General features: G+C 44.8%; 1 protein-coding gene across 6 annotated transcripts in view; it reads left to right on the plus strand.

Annotated features, from left to right (window-relative positions):
- ELP1 (elongator acetyltransferase complex subunit 1) overlaps nucleotides 1-17811 on the plus strand; it is a 113893-nt gene that overhangs the window by 7382 nt on the left and 88700 nt on the right. For all 6 annotated transcript variants that reach the window (XM_074953692.1, XM_074953694.1, XM_074953693.1 and 3 more), the window contains exons 3-9: nucleotides 4051-4203; nucleotides 5517-5598; nucleotides 11489-11569; nucleotides 11948-12033; nucleotides 15430-15529; nucleotides 16919-17009; nucleotides 17548-17671. In XM_074953692.1, the coding sequence (XP_074809793.1) occupies nucleotides 4051-4203; nucleotides 5517-5598; nucleotides 11489-11569; nucleotides 11948-12033; nucleotides 15430-15529; nucleotides 16919-17009; nucleotides 17548-17671 (717 nt within the window). The remainder of the gene's footprint in view (nucleotides 1-4050; nucleotides 4204-5516; nucleotides 5599-11488; nucleotides 11570-11947; nucleotides 12034-15429; nucleotides 15530-16918; nucleotides 17010-17547; nucleotides 17672-17811) is intronic.

Raw genomic sequence — 17811 nt, forward strand, 5'->3', positions numbered from 1 at the left:
CACCATCCTCCAGATCATTAATGAAGATATTGGACAAAACCAGCCCCAGGACCGACCCTTGGGGCATTCGGCTTGATACCGGCTGCCAACTGGACATGGAGCCATTGAGCCCGACAATCTAGCCAGCTTTCTATCCACTTTATTGTCCATTCATCCAGCCCATGCTTCTTTAACTTGCTAGCAAGAATACTGTGGGAGACTGTGTCAAAAGCTTTGCTAAAGTCAAGGAATAACACGTCCACTGCTTTCCCCTCATCCACGGAGGCAGTTATCTCGTCATAGAAGGCAATCAGGTTGATCAGGCATGACTTGCCCTTGGTGAATCCATGCTGACTGTTCCTGATCACTTTCCTCTCCTCTAAGTGCTTCAAAATTGATTCCTTTAGGACCTGCTCCATGATTTTTCCAGGGACTGAGGTGAGGCTGACTGGCCTGTAGTTCCCTGGATTCTGCTTCTTCCCTTTTTTAAAGATGGGCACTACATTAGCCTTTTTTCCAGTCATCTGGGACCTCCCCTGATGGCCATGAGTTTTCCAAGATAATGGCCAATGGTTCTGCAGTCACATCCGCCCACTCCTTTAGCACTCTTGGATGCAGCGCATCCGGCCCCATGGACTTGTGCGCGTCCAGCTTTTCTAAATAGTCCCGAACCATTTCTTTCTCCACAGAGGGCTGGTCACCTCCTCCCCATGCTGTGCTGTCCAGTGCAGCAGTCTGGGAGCTGACCTTGTTTGTGAAGACAGGCAAAAAAAAGCATGGAGTACATTAGCTTTTTCCATGTTCTCTGACACTAGGTTGCCTCCCTCATTCAGTAAGGGGCCCAAGCTTTCCTTGACCACCTTCTTGTTGTTAACGTACCTGAAGAAACCCATCTTGTTACCTTTCATATCCCTTGCTAGCTGCAACTCCAAGTGTGATTTGGCCTTCCTGATTTCGCTCCTGCATGCCTGAGAAATATTTTTATACTCCTACCTGGTCATCTGTCTAATCTTCCCCTTCTTGTAAGTTTCTTTTTTGTGTTTAAGATCAGCAAGGATTTCACTGTTAAGCCAAGCTGGTCGCCTGCCACATTTACTATTCTTTCTACTCATTGGGATGGTTTGTTCCTGCGCTCTCAATAAGGATTCTTTAAAATACAGCCAACTCTCCTGGATTCCTTTCCCCCTCATGTTGTTCTCCCAGGGGATCTTGCCCATCAGTTCCCTGAGGGAGTCAAAGTCTGCTTTTCTGAAGTCCAGGGTCCGTATTCTGCTGCTCTCCTTCCTTCCTTATGTTAGGATCCTGAATTCAACCATCTCATGGTCACTGCCTCCCGGTTCCCATCCAGTTTTGTTTCCCGTACTAATTCTTCCCAGTTTGTGAGCAGCAGGTCAAGAAGAGCTCTGCCCTTCGTTGGTTCTTCCAGCACTTGCACCAGGAAATTGTCCCCTATACTTTCCAAAAACTTCCTGGATTCTGTGCACTGCTGTATTGCTCTCCCAGCAGATACCAGGGTGATTGAAGTCGCCCATGAGAACCAGGGCCTGCAATCTAGTAACTTCTGTTAGTTGCCAGAAGAAAACCTTGGCTACCTCATCCCCCTGGTCTGGTGGTCTATAGCAGACTCCCACCACGACATCGCCCTTGTTGCTCACACTTCTAAACTTAATCCAGAGACTCTCAGGTTTTTCTGCAGTTTCATACCAGAACGGAAGGAACACGTCTCATGATGTTGTTTCATTCGGGCAACCAGGCCTTGCATTTCTTTGTTGCACTGTTTGCATTTTGCACACATGCCTGTCTTACGGACAGGTAGAGGAACTTCATTAAAATATTCCGAAACTGGGTCTCTTTTACGGCCAGCTGACATTATAGGTTTTCCCTTCTAGTGAGAGAATGGTATGGTAGATCTCAAATCAATGAAGGCTACACTCACAAAGACCTCAAGGCTTCTGGAATATGCTGCTCAAACAGTTTCACTTTTGTTTCTACTGCCTGTCCCTCCCTTCTCACATTTATCTCCAGACTTCTTCTCCTTGTCCAGATCTATTCCGCCCCCAACGGTCTTCTATTCATTGAACTTTTTGAAACTGCACTTTCAGAGAGAGGTAAGGGATTGACTCTGTGTACACAAATTTGCAGAGGGACAATAGGGTTGAGGTCTGTTGTTTTTAACCTCTATATATTATTGATTTTTTAAAAACATTTTTGCTGTTTAACAAGCATGTTATCTCTGGAGACGCAAATCCACAGTTTGAGAACTGCAAAACTAAGCATCTCTGATGGTATCTTCTAGACTGAGCACTGGGTCCCATTGGGTAGATAGAAAGATTAACCTAAAGCTATACAGAAGCCTCTTGAACCCCATAAGATTGGGTCCCTAATCCATGAACTATTGGAATTTATTTACAAAACTTTTCTTAAACATTACATGAATATATTGTCTCTTACTATAGAATAAGAATTTATAGTCCCTATTTCATGATGAGATATCTTTGAGCTATAATGTATCTTAATTAAAACTATCTTTGGGTAGGTTTTTTCCTCCAAAAGCATTTTATCAAAAAAATCAGATTTTTTTAATTTTGTTTTTTAAAAAAATCATAGATTTTTTTTTTATCCACCCTGCTTTTAAGATCAGTGCTACAGCAGGAAAGAAATTGTAACTGCATCGTCGTGGGTGGTGTTACCCCAAGATGCATTTGGCCAATGTTTTGCAAAACTTGTACAAGCATTGTTGCGTACTCGTCCCGCTAGCTACAGCAGCCGTGAACTCGTAGGTAGGACTTGAAAAGGTACAGAAGTTGTCTTGCAGATGAAGATGTAACCCGAATATGGTGTAAATTTCAGTTCCACTCAGAACACAAGGGAAGAGAAGTTTTTCTGTCTTCCTTACGAGCCCTTGCTTTGTGGCAGTGCTTCCTCTGGGAGGGTCTGGGCCCAGTTGTCCCTGGAATCTGTTAGTACTGCACAGATTTCTCTGGGAGGCATGCTGCAGAGCAGCATGAGGCACTTCTCTCCCTTGCTGAGTGCACTCTGTCTGCTGCAGTCCCAGGCTGCAGCTTTTGACCAAGTGACTGAATACTCTGAAAGCTCGATCCCTCCCATTTTGCTTAAGAGTATGCTTTGCTACTGCCCTGCAGCTAGCTTGCTCCCCCGTACTCTATTCTGTAACTCTGTTGATGGAAGAGTTCTCATACTTCCCTGGTGTCAGGTGATGAGGAAGGACACTTCTATAGAATCTCCATGCTGATTCTAGTGACACCATCAACCTGAAATCTAGAGAATTACAAAAATCAAGTTAAGTCATTAAATATGCTCGCCCCGCTCTGACATGCACGCACACACACATCACCTGCCAGTATGCATGGTTTTACAATCACCGTTTTAGGATTTATAATTGCTTTTCTCTCCTCATTTGCTGTGTGAAAGGCCCACACAGGTCGGGGAAGCTGATTGACTATTTCCACTGTACAAGTACAACTGGCGCTAAAAAATGTGCTCTCCAGTGTACCTAGTAAAGAAGCTAAAGAAGAGGAGAGGAGGCTTTTCTCTAATCTTCTAGCTATAGTATTCTGATGTGTAGTTTGTAAAACCAGCATGTGAAAACCATTTCAGTCATGTGTATTTAAGGTGATGCTATCCCTCTGCTGTCTATATGATCCTTCAGAAACATTGGAGCAAATTCAGCAGGAACTTGCATCTTCTTATAGTCCATTTGATGTGGGGGGCATAGGGGTCATAAAATGATACTTAATGGGACACGTTCTGTGAAGGAACATTGCCATTTGTTGATTGATCTTTCACCTAAATAATCAGTTTGAAAAGCAATGAAATATTCCAGTGTAACTGAGAATAAAGTCAGATATTTCCCTGTCTGATGTCTGAGTTGCCTGGCTCAGTGGTGATGAGTTCTATTAAATCTTACTGCTCCATGTGAGGTGGTAATTGTGCTGTATTTCTTGGAGATGTTGGGTGCCTAGAGTGTATAGATAGTTCCCCCGCCCCGGATTTGTATAAATCTAAACAAAGTAACGTGTCATTTTCTGATTGTCTGTTCTCTCTGTCTAGGTGACGAATGAAATTTCCTTGACTGTGGATGGTTTTCTGCCAGAAGATGGAAGTGGCCACGTTGTGGGCATTGAAGATCTGCCAGATCAGGAGAGTGTGTGTGTTGCTACGGCAGCTGGAGATGTTATACTGTGCAACCTCAGTACAAAGCAGGTAAGCTGGAAGGTAAAAGGAGAAGTCATAGCCTGCCTCCATTCTTACCCATGTAGCCTTACTGACTTCTCTGGGGTTTCTTGGGTGTAACTGAGGGCAGAATTTATATAACTTGGAAGTGTTGGTCATCCAGTTAATTCCTTGACAATGAAAAGTAATGAAGCATTGGGAACTATGCCCCTACCCCAATGCCTGCACCGGGAGTCCTACTGAAATCGGTTAATTTGTTAACCTCCGAGCAAAATGTTATTTAAAAACAAAGCTGAATTATAAACCTAACATATTTATCAGTTAGTGCAGAATGTCTTCAGAGAAAACTAATGTATATTAGAATCATGTTTCTTATGTATAGATCTCATTTAAAGACTAAAAGGTTTACGTTCCATGATTAAAGGTCATAAAACATAACTGCCAGGCAACATTAATGAGAAACCAGAACTGTTTAGCCCAGGGAATAGCGCAGTGGACTGGGACGTCAGACTTTGTTTGGGGTGGGGTTCTAGTCCATGCTCTGCTATGGATTTGTGTGCGATCTTGGGCAAGTTGCTTAAACTCACTAGCGTCCTATCTATAATGACGCTTCCTGAAGATCTGCTATTGTACTCCAACTGGTGCAGCTGCAAAGGAAGTAGCAGCAAGGGGAGTGCTAGAATAGGCAGGGCAAGCTCCAGGGTTAGGTGATACCCTGACAGCCAGTCTGTGCTGAAACTTGGATAGCTGCTATTTCCATCTCAGCCAACTTTGTTCACATGTGGCATATTTTGCAAATGTCACTCAGACTTTAGTGTAAAAAAAAAAAAAAGCATATTCTGAAGACTGTGTAAAGTATTGTCATTTTAGTGTATGAAAGATCATGTCCTATAATATGTATTAACAACGTGTCTAATGCCAGAAAATATCATCTCTAGCGCATGAGCACTAGGGTCAGAGTTAAGGTTTAGCTTCTGATCTTGTATGTCTTGGCTTTACAGATTGATGTCTCAGCCTTAACATTGTTTTAATGCTTACTGTTTTTGCTTGGAATATATTTTGGTGTCTTGAAATTCACTGTGTGTGTACTGAGACTCCTTGTGTGTAAGACTGAGTCATTTTGCAGGTATCTGGAGTTTCCCTTCTCTTCACCAAAAGGGATTGGGCCTGTTACCAGAGCACAGCTCTGACAATCATGAGCAGCCACAGCTAGTGCAATTGTCATCTCCCCGAGCTCCTTGTAAATCAGAACAATACATTGGAGAGACATTCCTTTCTTGCTGTTGAATATGTATCACCCATACATACACGAATACCTCACGCTGCTGATTGCTCTCTTACAGCTCGAATGTGTTGGGAGTGTGGACACTGGTCTGACCACCATGAGCTGGAGTCCTGACCAGGAGCTTGTTCTGCTGGTTACAGGTACAGATGATCGTCTGTTTGTAAACTCTGTTGAGCAAATACAAGATAGTTTAGTGTAGCCTTTCATAATTTTTCATAGGGCCAAATTCTGCCCCTTTGCTCACCCTGAACTATGCTTGTGTAATCCAGTTACCTGGCCCTGAACAATTATGACACACACACGTTCTGATTTCAGCAGCTTTACAGATCTCTCTCAAGGAAGTAAAATCTGGTGTTGGATCCAGAAAAGCTGGGATAGGTGTGTTAAATTCCTTGCGACAGCCTTCATAGGAGAAATGGCTTCTCATCCTTTCTATTAAAGGCAACAGCAAAAGATAGTCATAAAGCTGAAGCCCAGAAGGGATCACCAGGTGATCTAGTCTGACCTCCTATATAGCACAAGCCATTAACATCACCCAGCAAAACCCGACAAATGAAATTAGTCTCCTGAGGGTTGTAATATATTGGTCTAAACTAGGGCTGTCAAGCGATTAAAAACATTAATCGCGATTAATCATGCAATTAAAAAACATCCAGGAGTGCATTGTTAAACAATAATAGAGTAAAATTTTAAATAGTTTTGGATGTTTTCTACGTTTTCAAATATATTAATTTCAATTACAACACAGAATACAAAGTGCACAGTGCTCACTTCATATTTATTTTTATTGCAAGTATTTGTACTGTAAAAAAAAATCTTATTTTTCAATTCACCTAAGTACTGTAGTGCAATCTCTTTATTATGAAAGTTGAACTTACAAATGTAGAATTATGTACAAAAAAACCTGCATTCAGAAACAAAACAAGGTAAAATTTTAGAGCCTGCAAGTCCACTCAGTCCTCCTTCTTGTTCACCCAGTCGCTGAGACAAACAAGTTTGTTTACATTTGCAGGAGATAATGCTGCCCGCTTCTTGTTTACAATGTCACCTGAAAGTGAGAACAGGCATTCTCATGGCACTGTTGTAGCTGGCGTCGCAAGATATTTATGTGCTAGCTGCGCTAAAGATTCATATACCCCTTAATGCTTCAACTGCCATTCCATACTGATGATGGGCTGTACTCGGTAACAGTCCCAAGCAGCGTGGTTCGATGCATGTTCATTTTCATTATCTGAGTCAGATGCCACCAGAAGAAGATTAATTTTCTCTTTTGGTGGTTCGGGTTCTATAGTTTCCGCATGTGAGTGTTGCTCTTTTAAGAATTCTGAAAGCAGGCTCCACACCTCATCTCTCTCAGATTTTGGAAAGCACTTCTGATTCTTAAACCTTGGATCGAGTGCTGTAGCTATCTTTAGAAATATCACATTGGTACCTTCTTTGCGTTTTGTGAAATCTGCAGTGAAAGTGTTCTTAAAATGAACAACATGTGCTGGGTCATCATCCAAGACTGCTATATCATGAAATATATGGCAGAAGGTGGGTTAAACAGCCAGGAACATACAATTCTTCCCCAAGGAGTTCAGTCAGAAATTTAATTAACATATTATTTTTTTAATGAGCGTCATCAGCATGGAAGCTTGTCCTCTGGAACGGTGATCAAAGCATGGAGGGGCATACGAATGTTTAGCATATCTGGCGTGTAAATACCTTGCAGTGCTGGCTACAAAAGTGCCATGCAAATGCCTGTTCTCACTTTCTGGTGACATTTTAAATAAGGGCATGGCTACACCTGCAGATGTAGAGCACTGGGAGTTAAACCTGCCTTCAGCGAGCGCAGTAGGGAAAGCGCTGCAGTCTGTCCATGCTGACAGCGCACTGGCGTGGCCACATTTGCAGCATTGGGAGCAGTGCATTATGGGCAGCTATCCCAGCATGCAAGTGACTGTGACGTGCTTTTCAAATGGGGGTGGGGTGGAGTGTGACAGGGAGTGTGTTGTGTGTATGTGGGGGGGAGAGTGGGTTTTTGGGGTGCTAAGTGTCAGCGTGCTGTCTTGTAAGTTCAGACCCCCCTCCCCCCACCTCTCTCACTCACTCAAAGCAATCAGTAAACGTTTGCGTTTTCTCAGAGCTGATAAGCAGCCAGCTTCTCCGAAAGGGAGCTTTAAAAGCATTTCATCATTCCTGCATCCGATTTCATGCAACAATGAGAAGAGTGGCCACTTGACTTAAGGGGATTATGGGACATTTCCGGAGGCTGATCAGAGCGCAGTAAAGCAACACCTCGTTCACACTGGCGCTGCAGCGCTCCAGCGGGGGCGCAGGAAATGTTATTGCACTCGCCGAGGTGGAGTACCAGCAGTGCTGTGGCTGCAGAGTCAGAGTGCTCTGCATACCTTGCCAGTGTGGACGGATAGTGAGCTAGTGTGCCTGGGGCTCCTTTAATGCGCTGTAACTCGCAAGTGTAGCCAAGTCTTAACAAGAGGGCAGCATTATCTCCTGTAAATGTAAACAAACTTGTTTGTCTTAGCGATTGGCTGAACAAGAAGTAGGACTGAGTGGACTTGTAGGCACTGAAGTTTTATATTGTTTTGGTTTTGGGTGCAGTTATGTAACAAATTCTACATTTGTAAGTTGCACTTTCACAATAAAGAGTTTGCACTACAGTACTTGTATGAGGTGAATTGAAAAATACTATTTGCTTATTTTTACAGTGCAAATATTTGTAATAAAAAATATACACTTTGATTTCAATTAACACAGAATACAATATATATGAAAATGTAGAAAAACATCCAAAATATTTAAAAAATTTCAGTTGGTATTCTATTGTTTAACAGTGCAATTAAAACTGCGATTAATTTTTTTGAGTTAATTGCACGAGGTAACTGCCATTAATCAAAGCCCTAGTCTAAACTATTGTGTTCCAAAGACAGAACAGGAGGGCCTGAGGTGCCCAACGTCCCTGGAATGGGAGGGAATTGATTAAGTGACATACACCAAGATAACCCTGGCAAGTGACCCGCATCCCAGGCTGCAGACGAAGGCAAAAAATCCCAAGGTCGCTGCCTATCTGACCTGGGGGAAAAATTTTTCTTGACCCCACATATGGCCTGTTAGACCCTGAGCATGTGAGCAAGAACCAGCCACCTGAGAAAGAGACTTAGTGCCACCTCAAAGCATCAGCCCATACCAGCCAATGTCCTATCTCCAGCCGTGGCCATCTCTGGTGCTTCAGAGGAAGGAGATGAAAAAACCCCAGAATACTTTGCCGGGGGGAGGGGGAGAGAGAATATCCTTTCCTGACCCTGTGGGTGACCAGCTGAAGACCTGAAGCATGAGATTTTTATGACTATCTGACATAGATCAGGAGGGACTCTAAGAGCTGCCAGGCCCTGCTATGCAATTCCTCTTGTACATGTCCAGCTTTCTCTCAAAATTAAGTTGTTTGCCTCCACAGCTCCTACTGGGAGACTTCCAGAACCTCACCCTCTGATGGTTAGAAACCTTCAAATTTCCAGTCTGAATTTGTTCATGGCCAGTTGATATCTTTTTGGTCTTATGCCAATATTGTCCTTTATCTTCGATAGCTCTTCTTCCTCCCTGTTGTCCCTCCCCCCCCCCGATGTATTTATAGAGAGTAGTCTCATCCCCTCTCGACCTTTGTTTTGCTAGGCTTAGCAAGCCTAACTCTTCCAGTCTCCCCTCATAAGATAGGCCCTCCATTCCCCCGATCACTTATCTGCACCAGTTCTGGTTTGAATTCATCTCTCTTGAACGTGGGTGATCAGAATTGTACGGGCTCCAGATGAGGTCTTACCAGTGCCTTGTAAAATGGCATTACTACTCTCTCTCTCTCTCTCTCCTGAATATGTCCTGCCTGATGCATCATAGCATCATATTTGCCTCTTTCGTAACTGCATTACATTGGTGGCTCATTGTCACCCTGTTATTGACCAACACACCCAGGTCTCTTTCCTTTTCTGTCACTTAGAATCATAGAATATCAGGGTTAGAAGGGACCTCAGGAGGTCATTTAGTCCAACCCCCTGCTCAAAGCAGGACCAACCCCAACTAAATCATCCCAGCCAGGGCTTTGTCAAGCCTGACCTTAAAAACCTCGAAGGAAGGAGATTCCACCACCTCCCTAGGTAACGCATTCCAGTGCTTCACCACCCTCCTAGTGAAAAAGTTTTTTTCTAATATCCAACCTAAACCTCCCCCACTGCAACTTGAGACCATTGCTCCTTGTTCTGTCATCAGCTACCACTGAGAACAGTCTAGATCCATCCTCTTTGGAACCCCCTTTCAGGAAGTTGAAAGCAGCTATCAAATCCCCCCTCATTCTTCTCTTCCGTAGACTAAACAATCCCAGTTCTCTCAGCCTCTCCGCATAAGTCGTGTGTTCCAGTCCCCTAATCATTTTTGTTGCCCTCCACTGGACGCTTTCCAATTTTTCCATGTCCTTCTTGTAGCGTGGGGCCCAAAACTGGACACAGTACTCCAGATGAGGCCTCACCAATGTCAAATAGAGGGGAACGATCACGTCCCTCGCTCTGCTGGCAATGCCCCTACTTATACATCCCAAAGTGCCATTGGCCGCCTTGGCAACAAGGGAACTGTGTTGACTCATATCCAGCTTCTCGTCCACTGTAACCCCTAAGTCCTTTTCTGCAGAACTGCTGCCTAGCTATTCGGTCCCTAGTCTGTAGCGGTGCATGGGATTCTTCCTTCCTAAGTGCAGGACCCTGCACTTGTCCTTGTTGAACCCCATCAGATTTCTTTGGCCCAATCCTCTAATTTGTCTAGGTCCCTCTGTATCCTATCCCTACCCTCCAGCGTATCTACCTCTCCTCCCAGTTTAGTGTCATCTGCAACCTTGCTGAGGGTGCAATCCACGCCATCCTCCAGATCATTTATGAAGATACTGAACAAAACCGGCCCGAGGACCGACCCTTGGGGCACTCCACTTGATACCGGCTGCCAACTAGACATGGAGCCATTGATCACTACCCGTTGAGCCCAACAATCTAGCCAACTTTCTATCCACCTTTATAGTCCATTCATCCAGCCCATACTTCTTTAACTTGCTGTAGGAGGAAGAGAGAGTCTCTCCCTTTTATCATGTCCTTTCTTTCCTCTTGGCTCTTCTCCCTCCCCCCCCCCCCCCCCGCCCTCCTCAGAGTCAGGTGGGCATTACCCCATCACAGTCCCAAACTGCCCAAAGGAAGGGATTGACTTCCTCTAGGGTCTAGTAGATTGTTTTGTTGCTGCCTAAGCCAGTATCCGTTGTTCCTGTGAGGCTGGGCTGGGTTTATCCCATCCATGCCCTGACGAGGTGTGAACTCCAAGAACAGAGAGGCAGAGTTTTTTTCCTGGGCTTGCTTTAAGCCATGAGGATACATATTCAGCCTCGTAACTATATACATGAAATTATAAACTGTAACCTTATTATAACGTTATTGTTACAACCATGCTCAGTGCATGATCAGCCTTCTGAAGACACCCAACATGACAAACTTTGCATTGGATACCACACAATCATTTTATAAAGATGAACATGCGGGGGTGTATGGTGTTCCCCCGAGTTACAGAGCGTCACAATAGGACTCATTAAAAAGATAACCATGACTTCATGCGGAGGTGAAATAACACTGAGATTTTACAATTGTAATTGTAGAGGTAAGAAATTCAATACATATGCTGTGGTTTTTCACTAGATTTTTGGATGTTACTGCATTGAATTTGTGGTTTTGCTTTAAGACCTTCTCTACTTATAGGAATCACTGTCAACTTAAAGCCTACTCAGTTTCAAAGCTGAATTCAAGGTAGTGTTCAAGAACTGTTTGCCTCCGAGTCACCCTGCCAATTTTTGTGGCTTTACAATCATATTTTCCTGTTGTTGGGAGTGATTTTTTTTCCCCTCTGCTTTTGCTATATGACAAACAGGGAAACTGAATTCAACCTTCTCTCTGGCACTGGAGAATACCACACATGTAACTTTTAATCCTGGCTCGTATGTTTACAATGCAGGTCAGCAAACTCTTATAATGATGACAAAGGACTTTGAACCAATTACTGAAAGGGAGATCCACCAGGATGACTTTGGGGAAGGTGAGTTGTTGCAGTGAATACAGACACTCAAAAGTATTTCATTGTTCTCTCATAATAATGAATGAAATGAACAAACAGCATGAACTCTGCCCAGGAGGTAGCAGGATACTTCTGTCAGGTTAGTAAATTGCAGCTGAGTGTCAATATTTTCTTGGCAGCAGAGGCGCTAAATGTGTCAAACCTGCTGGAAAGTTACCCAGCTGCTGCAGTGCTGTTAGTCATATGTATCTCTAGGAAATGCATCCCACAGAATAGATCTAACAGCTTGTCCTGCACAATAGGCTAGGAAGGCGATGCTGACTTGAGGTTCTATTTGTCTGTCAAACTGCATGGTATCATTTTGTAAGTCTTCAGATATTGCAATTCTCTCTCCTGTAGGAAAGTTCATCACTGTTGGTTGGGGTAAAAAGGAGACACAGTTCCATGGATCGGAGGGCAAACAGGCAGCTCATCGCAAGCAAACGGTACTGCACTGACATCTGAGGTCTCCATGCTGCCCAGATGGGACAGCTATACAGAGAGAGCTATTGTCTTTCCCTCCATGCTATGCAGAGAGATGACACTCACGCTTTCCTGCTTCTTCCCTGACATTATGTCCCTATTTCTATCCGTTTCTTTTTTATCACCTAATTTGTTCACTGTTCACTTGATTTAAGTCAAATACTTTTCCCCCCTCTCTACTTCAGTAATGCGGGGTTGAATGCCTGTACTGCTCACTCAGCACCTGACCGGTTCGGAGTGGTTTTCAAACACAACAGACAGCGCAGGTGGTGCTGCCTGGTGTGCAGTTTGCCCAGTGCTTCCTGTTATAAGACTCTGTTTTCAGTTGCTTGCATCTTTGCCAAACTTTAACTGTTCGCATTGAAACTTTCACGCCAGATGTCTGTCACAGGATTTTTTTTAAAGTTTCACCTAAAATGGTTCAACTGTTTTTCTGAGAATGAGATTGGAGAGGAATATTTTGTTTTACCCAAGTTTTTAAAAAGTACTTACTGCTGTTTCATTGGCAGACGATAGCATCCCCAAGCTTTGGGGCATAGACTTTGAAAATATGGCAAGGCCTTTGTCTCAGGGATGTGCCTTTTGCTGTTTCCATAAAAATTCACCAAAATTGGTCAAGTTATAAGCCTTCAGGAAGTCTTATTTCATACTTGTTAAAGTGCAGCAGCTAAATTCTCTGAAGATCCTGTTTGCACTGAGCATTCTCTGTCCCCTCATAGCTCCTACATGGCAACTGGACTGCACATACACCATCCCAGGCTTCAGGGGCTGAGCAGGACTTTCCCTACAATTGCTGTCCCTGGCTGCATGGGGATTTTGTGGCACCGGGCACCAGAGCTGAGAGCAGGGATATTGTGTCCTGTGCGCACAGTGACCCTTTGCTGGGGCCCAGGGAGTGTGGAGGAGGAAGCAACCTGACTTGAGCACAGAGGATCAAGAGCTGGGTCGGGAGGGAGTAGATTGGGACAAGAAGCCAATGCGAGGATGGGGAGGTGGGGAAGTCTGACATAGGACAAGGAGTTGGGAGTGCCTTAAACTGGTTGGGCAAGGAGACTGAGACAAGGTGCCTGGGGGAATAGACTGGAGCTAGCGTGAAGGGAAGTCTGTGACTAGTTTGGGGTACCCCCAGGGGGAAGTGAGGACTGGCTGGGCAAGGAGACTGGGCCTGGAATGTGGAACGTGGGGAGCAGTGGAGACTGGCACTGGGACTAGGAGACAAATTGGGACAGATTGGAGAGTACAGGGCAGGAAGGGGGTCAGGCTTTGGGGGAAATGGGCAGAAAGGTCTTTGCCCACTAGAGCATGCTCCCCTCCTGAGCCCGGAATGAAGCCCAGGGTCTCTGAGACTCATCATTCCTCAGCTGTCAGAAAATATCTGTGAAACCCATTGGCAAAGTGTCTCATCCCCCTCTAGTGGCTGGTCCCAGTGGCAGATGACAACCTACTACCGTAGAAGCTCAGCGTTACGAACACCTCAGGAATGGAGGTTGTTTGTAACTCTGAAATGTTCGTAACTCTGAACAGAAGGTTATGGTTGTTCTTTCAAGAGTTTACCACTGAACATTAACTTAATACAGCTTTGAAAGTTTACTATGCAGAAGAAAAATGCTGCTTTCCCTTTATTTTTTTAATAGTTTGTTTAACACGGTACTGTACTGTACTGTATTTGCTCTGTGTGTGTGTGTCTCTGCTGCTGTCTGATTGCTTAATTCTGGTTCCAAATGAGGTGTGTGGTTGGCTGGTCAGTTGGTGACTCTGGTGTTCATAACTCTGAGATTCTACTCTACTGCTAACAGTTACTCAGCTTATGTGGCAGAGGTCTATGCTTTGGGTCTATGGTTCCAGCCCTGCTGATGGCCTGGGTGGGTGTCAAATTCAGAGAGATGTCACATGGTGGAATCTTTTTTTGCCATTTACTTTTTTAAATCCTAGGAAATAACACAAACAAAATTAAGTTAAGAAACACTACGATGGCAAAGTCAAGCACTCAACAGTTATGAAAAGCCAGAATGAAGGATACCTGTACAGCCTTAATTCTGCTCCCTTGTGTGTCTACATTATGATAGGTTTCAGAGTAGCAGCCGTGTTAGTCTGTATGCGCAAAAAGAAAAGGAGTACTTGTGGCACCTTAGAGACTAACCATAAGCTTTCGTGAGCTACAGCTCACTTCATCGGATGTATCCGATGAAGTGAGCTGTAGCTCACGAAAGCTTATGGTTAGTCTCTAAGGTGCCACAAGTACTCCTTTTCTTTTTACATTATGATCACGGACAGTTTTTTCCATAGGACCCCTGCCTTGTTCAGCGTACAGGGTGGACAGTGGTGACTTAATGAGAGCTAGTTAATATTTTATTTTAGCCACATAATTCAGTGTGTCCCCCATGCCTTATTATTTTTCACACTGTTTGAACTCTGCTATGAAGATAGAATTCTGAATTTCCTCATGGGCTCTTCTCTGGCACTTCATCAGCGAAGTGTGAGCGCTTCCCAAACATTAACAAATGTGTCTTCACAGCACCCCTGTGAGATGTGCAGTTTTATTGGGAATTGAGGCACAGATTAAAGCCAAAATTTTCAAAAGATTCCACTAATTTTGGATGCCCAATTTGAGACACCTGGGGCATGATTTTTCAGCGTATGTGCTATTGTATAGTGCCTCATATGTTCACAGCGCAGCTCCCGTTGACCTGAGTAGCAGCTGTGAGTGCTCAGCACTTCTGCAGATCAGACCCCAGGGTCTCAAGTTCAGGGTCCCAGGAAACAAGGAGCACACAGTTAGTGATCCATCACCTCTGAATGTGTTGGTGTTAGTGCCTTGCCCAGCATCGCACAAGAACCCCATGGCAGAGGGAGGGATAGAATCCTGTTCTCCAGTCTGGCATTCAACTGTTCTAACCAGAAGACCAGCCTTTCTCTTTCTGCAGTTCCCTGTCTAATTCACCGCACACCTTCAAACTTCTGCAACCCATCAGACAGGGTCCCACAGACAACAGCCCCCTTTACTACACAGCCCTGGTTCATCCCTAGAGTGCAGTCTGTCCTGTGCACTGAAAAAGTGAGAAGACCTGTGACTAAAATGGATGTGATTGTCATTAAAGGCTGTATCATAATGCAGGCGCACAAGGGGGCCAAATTAAGGTTGCATGGACAGTCTTATTACTGGCATTTCCTAACTGTTGAGTGCTTAACTTTGCCACCTTAACATTCTTTTAACACTGTTTTTGTTGTTGTAATAAACTACATAATGGACTCTTGCAAAGGGTAGGGGCAGCCAATAGCTTTCTGTAGTCAAAGGCCATTCCAGCAGCAGCCATTTCAGACTTACACCTGATCCTTTGTTTTTTCCTGTAAAACTTCAGGAAGTGCCACCTGCTTCATCCTCTGATGATGGCCGACCCCGAGTCACCTGGAGAGGAGATGGGCAGTTTGTAGCAGTGAGCGCTATTTGTCCACAGACAGGTATGGATTAACTGATGTAGAAAATCTGCCCAGCCCCAAATTGAAGTATTTACCTGTGCTGGTGTGGGAGGCTATCAGTTTATCAAGCTGGTAAAGCTGCCTTACTTTGTCATATTTAGTAATTGGCAATTAAAGAAAAAAGTGGAAGGTTTTTCCTTCCATTTTGGGCCTGGTTTTCAGTATAGATGGGTCTGAGTAAAACTCTGGACCTGAAATGCCCCTGTGCAGGGAAACGGGCCTAGATTCTAACTTCACAGCTCTGCTCTTTCTCACTTTCCATTGACCTAATTGTCTGTCTCTCAGGCTTGGATTCGGAGATTAGCCAAGGTAAGAAATGGTGTGATGGCTATTGCACAAGGGGGGTGGTAGTTTCTGCCGCATCCTGGAAAGCAAAGCAGTGGCTAGAATTGCTGGTGTGTTTTATTTCTCCCTCTCACTCCTCCCTGTCTCAGGCTAGGAGCAAACTTTTGAAACCATGCTCTTCTGAAAGCAAACCTTTCCAAACTGCTCCTCCTGCCCATTAGAAACACCCAGCTTATGTGGCTTTTGCCTTGGTTTCCAAACGTATTGGGGAGTAAGTAACTTGCTATCACTAACTGATACTTCACTTGTTCTGATCAAAACCTCGGGTGCTGGGTTCTGGCAGATAGCTGTGATTGTAACTCAGTGTTATGTCCCTACCCAGTTGGGGTGCCAACAGAACGTCATAGCTTATAGAACCAAAGGGTGCAAGTTAGGCTGTCCTCTGCAGGGCCAGACCCGAGCCTCTCCCATTTGTTATCTGGGGCATTCTGTCAGAACATGAAACTGCTACCAGAGAAGCTGGTCTTCCAAACAGTTTGGATTTTGACCCTCATTTATTTCAAGTGTCAGCTGGGTCCCTGTTCTCATTCAGGACCATGCACGGAAGGAGTTAATGTCGCGCATCAAGCAGTCTTTTAATTGTGGCTGGGCCAAAACTGTTCAGCGCATCTCAGAATGCAAAAGAAGTTGTTTTTGGAATCTGAACTCTCAGAAATGCAAGGACATGTGAAACTCAGAGTTGTTTGGGAAGTTTGAATATAGAATGCACATGAGAAACTCCAAGCAGAAAAGAGTTATTTTCTGACGCTTTAAGCAGGAGAATGGTCACAATCAAATTGTCCAATCTTGTGCAAAATCACGCACAGCTGTGTCATAATTGTGAGTTGCACAGCAACTCCAGTGAGCCTGTCTGCAGCTGCCATTATCTGTGAGGGGTGCCCATACTTTGCATTTGTGCTCTGGGTCTTCATGAAGAAGTTGTCCCTTTCCACCCGCACCTCACCCCACCAAAAGCAGAGTACGCTTCTCCTGAGTTTCCTGTCTATCTCTTCCCCCCCCCCCCCCCCCACCCCTTGATTCGTGTAGGAGCCCGGAAGGTCAGAGTGTGGAGCAGGGAGCTGGTCTTACAGTCGACAAGTGAGCCTATCCCAGGACTAGAACAAGCACTGGCGTGGAAGTGAGTAATGAGCAGCGTGTGTTCCTGGTGGATGGGGTTGGGTTTTGTTCATTGGCTGAGGTGCTTCCTCAACATCTGTCAGAGCCTGAAGGATCCTTTCCCTCCTTTGTTTTTGTGCTTTGAGCTTCCCTCTTTCTAGTCAAACATGTAAAGAGGAAGAGCTGTTTAGAGCCGGTCATTCCTGTTTCCCAGGGCAGCTCCCCCTTCCACTCAGGAGGTGAGGCCAGAGCTGGTAGGAGAGGTTAGGCTCTATGTATGGTCTTATAGCAACACCTCACCAGGCTGGCTCAGCTTTGGGAGGGACAGCAGCACTTATCTTCTCCTGTATTAATATTATTTCTACAGGGGTGTTGTGAACCCGGAGTAAGGTCTGCATCGCAGTGCAAGAGCTTTGGCTGGAGGCCTGATAACAGCACATGCTCTGGTCCTCCTTTGGTTTGTGTGCTACTGGGCAAGGGCAAGCAGCTAGATGTGTTCTTTGCCTTAAATTTGCAATCAGTTGTGGTCACTCATGCATTACCCTTGCATTTGTTTTAAGGCCCTCTGGAAGCCTGATAGCATCCACACAGGAGAAACCCAACAAACATGATATTGTCTTCTTTGAGAAAAATGGTCTCCTTCACGGGGAATTCACCCTCCCATTTCAGAAAGGCCAAGCCAAGGTAGGTGAGGGGTCCAGGCTGTCGCCCTCCTATGTATGCAGTGCTTGCTGCTACTTGGTGTGGAGACCTGTCTGCTGGGGTCTGCTGAACATGAAGGGTTGTGGTCAGTAGTGACGGGCCCAGATCTGAGTAACCCCAAA

Source organism: Natator depressus, chromosome 5 (assembly GCF_965152275.1).
Source record: "Natator depressus isolate rNatDep1 chromosome 5, rNatDep2.hap1, whole genome shotgun sequence".
NCBI lineage: Eukaryota > Metazoa > Chordata > Testudines > Cheloniidae > Natator > Natator depressus.